The following is a 7,975-nucleotide window of genomic DNA, read 5'->3' as shown; positions in this document are numbered from 1 at the left end:
TATCGCGTCTGGTCCTCACACCAACCTGCCACACAGGAACGGCATATCCCCATTTTGCAGATGGGAAAACTGAGGCTCAGAGAGCTGAAATAAATGGCATAGCTCAGCTTTGAACCAGCAATCTGGAGCCACAGCCTGGGCTAAGCACCTCAGGAGGGAGGCTGTGCTGCCCACAGAACATCTCTCCCGAAATCATGGATGAGCACACCCACCTGTGAACTTCCAGAGCCACTCCAGGCCAATCCGGACCTTCCTCAGGGGCTTTTGTGCTGAGTGGAGGGTGATGGGGGAGGTGCACGCCTGCTGGATGTATATCTCCAGGTGGTCTTGGAGGTTCTGGCCAACTCCTGAAACCAGAGGGGGTGGTTAGGAAAATGTCTCCCAAAGGGGCTTAGCCGGCCTCTCAACATCCCCTGGTTTTGAAAACTTTTCCTCCACCCACTTATCTGCCAGGCCAGCTCCTGCTCATTCCCAGGGACACCACTCCCTCACTCCCAGCCATGTCTGGCCCTCTCGGATGCTGCCAAAGCTGCCTGCCCTTGACACTCGCTCCCAGGGCAGCACCTGTAACCATCCAGGTGCCTTCCTGCTAAGCCAGCACCCTCCACCGGGGCAGTGCCCACGCCTCCAGCCGGCACCACTCAGTGAGCTGTCCCAGAATGGCTGACCCTGCACCCTCACCCCTGGCCTGGGGAAGGAGGGAAGCAGGCCTGTCATGCTGTGCAGACCCAGCATGAGCCCATCCAAGCTAAACGGGACACTGGGCAGGTCACTGTCATGGACCAGCACTTTCAAAGACCTCTTATGATAAAACTTCAAGCTCTGGGAGCTTGAGTTATAAGAGAGGGCAAGAGGGACAGGGACAGGCTCCAAAGGGCATCAGAAACAGTCTATGAAATAAATATTAGGCCTGGGAGAACCATCTGAACATGAACAGCATGTCAGGGTAGCTGGTGTGTCCTGAGGATGGACAACACAAAGGCCCGGACCCCTCTTGCCACACGGCTGCCCTGTTGACCTGCCTGAGCCTGGCCCAGTGGGCTTTACGGGCAGATGCTCCCTGCTAGAGGTGCCTCGCTACTGAGAGGGATGGGATGTCTGGGGAAGGGAGGAAAACGACACAAAAGCTTGGGGTTTCGCTGGGGGTAGGAGTCCAGCGAGGCCTGGGGGACCTTCAGGCTCGCGGGAACAATGTGACAGTTCTGAGGAGCCCTGACTCCTGTCCCCTCCCCACTCCATGCTAATAAAGTATAATAACTTTTATTTAACAGGGACACCTCTGGGGCGCAGTGGGGAAGAGAGCTCACCGGGAAGGTGGCACACCACCGGGATGCCCAGTTGCTTGAGGTCGTCTGCATTGCCCACGCCCGACAGCATGAGCAGCTGCGGAGAGTTGATAGCACCTCCGCTCAGGATCACCTCCTTGCTGGCGAAAGCCTGGAAGAGGCGAGGGGCCAGGCAGCTCACACTTTCCCAGAAAAGCCAGTCAGAACCCCAAGAATACGGCCTTGGCATGACGCACCCACATGGTGGGTGGGGATCCTGCCCACAGGCTCCAGAGCAAGGAAGAGGATGCTCAGGGCGCCCCTAGGCGAAAGTAGCCCACACGTGCAGCTGTGGGTGTGTGTGATCGGAAATCAAGCGTGGTTCATACTCTGATGTATTCTGCAACAGCCTGACCGTGACGATGGTCTTAAAAACAGGACTGTAGAGCTTAAATGAGATAAATGGAAGCAGGCACTCAAACAAGCAGTTTAAATAAAGCACATGGTGAGCGAGATCTTCACGTGGGATGCAGAACAATCCCCACGTGCTCCTAAGTGGAAAACAGCACAGTGCAGAAGTAGGGAGTGTGATCACAGGTACGGTTTTTAAAGCCTCTGATATAAACCTATCAATTTCTGGACAAGTGTGGAAGGCAATAGCAGAAAGAGGTTCATGGGGGCACTCATGCCCGGGCACCACGGGCCCTGTGCAGGTGGCTAGACTGGGGCTTCCTGACCTCTGCCAGGCCACCACCTCTTGGGGACAGTCTTTCAGGCTGTTGCCACCAGCCGCTCACTCCTCATCATCATGTTGATGGAGACAAGGACGTGACTCCTACCCACCCACACTGACTGAGCATGACCACGGGGTCACTGCCCACTCCCTCCCAGCCATGTGAGCTGCCCATGTGGTGGTCATTCACTCACCCTGTGGCTCTGGCCGTTCTTGATGTACTCCACACCCACTGCACGGGTACCTTCAAACAGCACCCTGCTCACAAATGTCTGGGTCTCAGCCGTGAGGGTGGGGCGGCTCAGTGCCGGATGCAGGTACGCACAGGCCGTGCTCCAGCGCTTGCCTGCAGGACAGAGCAAGGAGATCAGTCACAGCCCCAGCCTGTTCCCTAGGCACCTATCGTGGAGTGGGAGGTAGGGAAGGACTGCAGAAAGAGGGAATTTGCCCTTCCCCTGACTGTGCAAGTTCTGCCTTCAAAGGAAGGCTGAGACCAAAATACCCTGTCCAACTGACATCCACATCTACCTGGGGCCCCTGGATGCAGGTGGGAAAACATCCCTCACCCTTGACAGGACGACAGAGACCAGGAGTGGCTGATAATGAGAGCCCTGGGTCCACCCGGGCCTTGCCTCTGCCCTGCTGCAAGGCCCGTCACTGCTCTGTGCCTCAGTACGCCTATCTGTACGGCTTTAAAACTTGGGGCTGTGTGGCCGGAGAGCTGCCTCTTCATTCCACACCAACAGGGACCAGAGGATGCCCAAGGGGTCACCATCTCCGAGTCACTTCTCATTGGCTTTGAATGGTATTCTGTGGCCTGTCGCCAGTGTAATCTGTCATATCCCCTCCACCTCAAACCAGTCCCAGTCTGTCCACACTTACTGACCATGACAGGTGGGGGCAGGAGGGTCGGGACTGTGATAGAGCAGCGTTTCGTTTTTAGAGGAGGAACCTGGGAGATGGGGAATCGGAGGCCTTGCGCTACCTTCGTGGATGGTCATATCCATCCAGCCGAAGCCCTCTTGCTGGAAGCCGTTCATGTCCTCGGTGAGGGGGTAGCCGGCCTCCTGCGCCGCCTCCAGGAACGCGCGGTGCAGCGGGTGGCCGCTCTTGCCCCGGGACACCCGCAGGGGGCCGTCGCCGCCGCGGTACCTCCCGGCACCCAGCTCATGCGCCTGCGCCTTGCGGAAGTAGGGCAGGCAGTGCGCGTAGTCCCAGCCCACCGCGCCCTCCCGCTGCCAGCGCTCGTAGTCCTCGGCGTGCCCACGGATGTAGACCATGGCATTGAGCGACGACGAGCCGCCCCAGACCCGGCCACGTGGCCAGTACAGCACGCGGCCGTCCAGGCCCGGCTGCGGCTCCGTGTGGTAGCACCAGTTGTACCTGTCATCGCACAGGTTGGCCACGAGGGCTGCGGGCATGTGGATCTTCCACAGGAGCCGCTTGCTCCCCGCAAACACATCCTTGGGCCCGGCCTCCAGCAGCAGCACTCGCTTGTCGGGATCCTCTGTGAGCCGGCCGGCCAGCACGCAGCCAGCGGAGCCCGCACCCACCACCACGTGGCTGTACTCACCCCTAATCCGGGGGCGCTCGCTGGCCAGAGCACGGATGCCCCGGGGCCAGTGCTGCCCCAGGGCTCCCCATGGGCCCAGGCTCCCTCGCCTCCAGCCTCGAAGGATGCACCACATGCTTCCAGCCCAAGTCCTCTTACTTCCACGGGGCGAATGTGATGATTCACTTTCCCTAAAACAGAAAAAGAGGCTTTGAAAAGTTTAACTCAGCATGCACTGCAGAATCAGCCCAAAGCTAGGGCAGCAAAGGGCCCCTGCAGGCCCGCCAGGTGCCTGCCGGGCGCTGGGTGGGGCAGGCCTGGCTGGCACGTCACTGCCCTGGGGAACCAGGAGGAACGAGCGGAAGCACAAGCAGGAATATCAGTCCTTTGGGACCGACGAGCACACGGCTGGGGGCACTGGAGTGGGGAGGTCCCCAGAAAGGCTTCCCTGTGACGTCTGTGCATGAACCTGGAGGCCGGGCAGGAGTCTACCTGCTGGAAAACAGGGGCTTTCCAGGTTTACCCTCACTCCTCATCTGTTCAAGACAGTAAGACAGTTGCTGAGTCCCTACCACGTGCCAGGCACCATTTCCTCTCTAGCAATACTCAGAAAACAAGGCATCTGCTCTCAAAACTGATGGTCTGGGACTAGGGAGACAGATAAGACTTACAGAAATAACCAAAGGAAGGTCAGGGTGAGAGGCTGGAGACTAAAGAGCTCAAAGCCTTTGACCTAAGGGCCCCAGAGGGCATGAGAGGGCTTTTCAGCAGGTGATGGGGTCAGAGCTACAATCTTTTAAGATCACTCTGTTGAGTGCTGGAGTTTTAACAAACACCAATAACTTCTGGAGTATCCTTTCCCAACAATGTTCATTTCCCAACAATGTTCATATTAATCCCAACATGCTCGGTGCACAGAGGTGGAAGAGAGTCAAGATATCCCATCAAGACCTCCACTGACACAGGAACCTCTGAGAAAGCCCCACCCATGAGGCTCAGGCACACAAGGCCCACTGAAGACTGAGGTTGCAACAGGAGAACTGGAAAACCTCAGGAAAAGCCTGATAAATCCCTCGACCCCTTCCACGAGCCTATATCAAGTAACAGCAGCAGCCTATCACTGGAGGCAGACTAAGAGGTGAGAGTGGAGAGAAAGGTTCCACGCCACCCACCCCACCCCATTCCTGCAGGCACAGGAGAAAGAGGCAGCAAGGCCTCCTAAAAGCTAAATCTGAAGCAGGAATTCTGAGAACCTTCCAGCACTCCAGGCCTCGTGCTAGCACAAGGCAGCAGCAGCCCACGGCACAACTCCCAACTGGGTTGACTCAACACTCCACACTAACGACCTGATAGAATGAAACGCATGCCCTTTTCTAGGCATAAACGCTATTTACCTCAGTCCCTACTATCCTGGTACACACAAGGTCACGCATTCAATAAAAAAATTAATAGACACAGAAATAAGAAAAAGAAATGCCTCATTATAAAGAGAAAAGTAGTTAACAGAACCAGACCAAGGGGACCCATCCAGACGTTAGAACTATCAAGCAAAGACTTTAAAATAACCAAGTTTAACATCTTAAAAGATTTAGTTGAAAAGGTGGACATGTTGAACAGATAGGCAATTTCAGCAAAAAGTTGGCAACTATTAAAAAAGGCACAAACAGAACTGCTAAAAATTAAAAAAAAATTTTAATTACCAGAAATGAATAAGTTGACTGGACATAGAAAAGAATAAGTGAAACTGAACATTAGGTTAATAAAAATTATCCAAAGGGAAATAAAAAGAGAAGAAGGAGTGAAAGAGGGAGAGAGAGAGAAAAGAGCAACTGAGAGCATGGGATGATATCAAACTGTCTAAAGTATAGACAACTGGAGTCCCAGAAGTAGGAAAGGGATAAAGGGAAAAAAGAAGAGGGGGAGAGAGGAGAAGCAGAGGGAGAAGGGGAGAGAGGCAGAGAAGGACAGAGAAAGAACAGGGGAGAAAAGCTATCTGAAGAGATAATTGCTAAGACTTTCCCAATATTAATGCAAGACAAAAACACCAGAGATTCAAGAAGCTTAGAGCATCTTCAGCAAGATCAATACAAAGAGAAACACATCTAGGTACATCACAGTCAAATTGCGGAAACCCCAGAAAAAAATCATCAAAGCAGCTGCCCCCCCCCCAAAAAAAACATATGTACAGAGGAGTAAATTTAAGAGTGGCTGCAAACTTCTCATCAGAAAACTTACAATACAGGATCGGATCTAGATGGTGGGGGAGTAGGACAGGAAGCTCACCTTCTCCTGCAAATACATCAAAAATACATCTACATGTGGAACGATTCTCACAGAATACCTACTGAACGCTGGCAAAAGACCTCAGGCTTCCAAAAGAGCAAGAAAATCTCCACATCAGTGAGTAGGACAAAAGAAAAAGAGAGAGAGAGAGAGAGAGAAAGGAATTGGGGCAGGACCTGTGCCCCCAGGAGGGAGCTGTGAAAAAGGAAACGTTTCTGCACACTGCTAAGTCCCCTCACTGGTGGCAGGGACTGAGGGCTGAGGCTTGGGCTTCACAGGTCAGACCAGGGAGAGGACTGGGATTGGCTGTGTCAAGGCAGCCTGCGGGGGCCAGGGTGTGCTCACCACAACTGAGGGAGTATGGGAAGAAGCCTGGGCCCGCCAGAGATGCAAGGCGCTACTGTTGGGTGGCGTGAAAGACAGGGGCAGGGCCACCATAGGAGCTTCTTTCTCCATGTAGGGCACCGCCTACTGGAACTCTGAGGGCAGGTGCGAGCCACCGTTGCCACCTTGGACTTCAGAGACGGGCATGGACCGTTGCTGCCACTGAGGGTCCCTTGACTTGGCACCAAACACTGCCCCTGCCTTCCTGGGAGCCCGCGTGGGCCACACACCTGCACACCCCCTGGCAAGGGGATAACGGCCAGTACACGCTGAGGAAACAGACAGCAAGCATCCAAACCAAAGACAGTCCTCACACCAAAAAAATATTAAACCCACACATGCCACATAGGGATGCTCCCGCATATGAATAGCCCTCCAAGACTACAGTAGATAACTGTTTCTCCTAAACTCACAGAGTAAGAGAAATATAAGCAAAATGAAGAAGCAGAGGAACCACCACCAGTTAAAAGACCAAGAGAATTCCCCTGAAGGAACAAGCAATGAAACAGACCTCTTCAGTCTAACAGACACCAAATTCAAAAAAGAGGTGAACTAACACAATATTGTAAAGCAATTATACTCCAATAAAGATGTTAAAAAAAAGGAGGTGAAAATGAAAATACTGAAGGAATTAAGAAAGGCTATCAGAGAAATGCAGATTACTGTAAAAAAGGAACTAGAAACTATAAGGAGAAGCCAGGAAAAATTAGAAAATTCATTTGCTAAGATGAAAGCTGAGCTGAAGGCAATGAATAGCAGAATGCATAATGCAGAAGAAAGAATAAATGACCTGGAAGACAGAATAATGGAAATTACCCAATCAAAACAGCAAACAGAAAGCCAAATGAAAAAAAAATGAAAGCAATATAAGATAACATAAAGCGTGCCAATCTACACATAATAGGGAAGAAGGAGAAGACAGAGAAAAGGGGATTGAAAATGTATATGAAAAAATTATGGCTGAAAACTTCCCAAACCTAAAGAAGGAAACAGATATCCAGGTACAGGAAGCACAGAGGGTCCCAAACAAGATGAACCCAAACAGACCTACACCAAGACATATGATAATAAAAATGGCAAAAGTTAAAGATAAAGAGAGGATTCTAAAGGCAGCAAAAGAAAAACAAAGAGTTAATTACAAGGGAAACCCCATAAGGCTATCAGCTGATTTCTCTACAGAAACACTGCAGGCCAGAAGGGAGTGGCAAAATATTTTTAAAGCCTTAAAAGAGAAAAATCTGCAATCTAGAATATTCTAACCAGCAAGAATATCATTTAGAATAGGAGAAAAATTAAAGAATTTTTCAGACAAGCAAAAACTAAAAGAATACAGCAATACTAAACCTAACCTAAAAGAAATATTGAAAGGTCTTCTTTAGATAGAAAAGAAGCAAGAAGATATAAAAAGAAGGAAATCAAAATTGGAAAGTAAATCACTTAAAGTAGCCAGTATACAGATCAAAAAGAAAAAAACAAAAACGAAAACCTATTTGTGAAAGCGATGATAAACAAAAGAACAGCAAAAGGATAAACATGAAAATGTAAAAAAGAACATCAAAATCATAAAATGTGGGGAAGGAGAGTAAGAAAATGCAGTTGTTTTTTTTTTCAAGAATGTGTTTGAACCTATAAGACTATAAGTCTAAAGCAAGAAGATATAGGAAGGGGTTAAAATACTTGAAAAACAGGGCAACCACAAATCAAAAACATACAATAGATTCACAAAAAACAAAAAGAAGAGAACACAAGTATAAAATA

The 7,975-nt window shown here is 50.7% G+C and overlaps 1 protein-coding gene across 2 annotated transcripts in view; it reads right to left on the bottom strand.

Annotated features, from left to right (window-relative positions):
- CHDH (choline dehydrogenase) overlaps positions 1 to 7,975 on the bottom strand; it is a 74,542-nt gene that overhangs the window by 18,123 nt on the left and 48,444 nt on the right. For both annotated transcript variants that reach the window (XM_030867440.3, XM_030867439.3), the window contains 4 exons: positions 2,984 to 3,741; positions 2,193 to 2,344; positions 1,308 to 1,437; positions 213 to 347 (listed from right to left, as the gene is read on the bottom strand). In XM_030867440.3, coding sequence (XP_030723300.1) covers positions 213 to 347; positions 1,308 to 1,437; positions 2,193 to 2,344; positions 2,984 to 3,686 — 1,120 coding nt within the window. In that variant the 5' untranslated portion in view covers positions 3,687 to 3,741. The remainder of the gene's footprint in view (positions 1 to 212; positions 348 to 1,307; positions 1,438 to 2,192; positions 2,345 to 2,983; positions 3,742 to 7,975) is intronic.

The sequence above is a fragment of the Globicephala melas genome, chromosome 11, assembly GCF_963455315.2.
Source record: "Globicephala melas chromosome 11, mGloMel1.2, whole genome shotgun sequence".
Classification (NCBI taxonomy): Eukaryota; Metazoa; Chordata; class Mammalia; order Artiodactyla; family Delphinidae; genus Globicephala; species Globicephala melas.
This window is presented reverse-complemented; position numbering and strand designations above follow the sequence as displayed.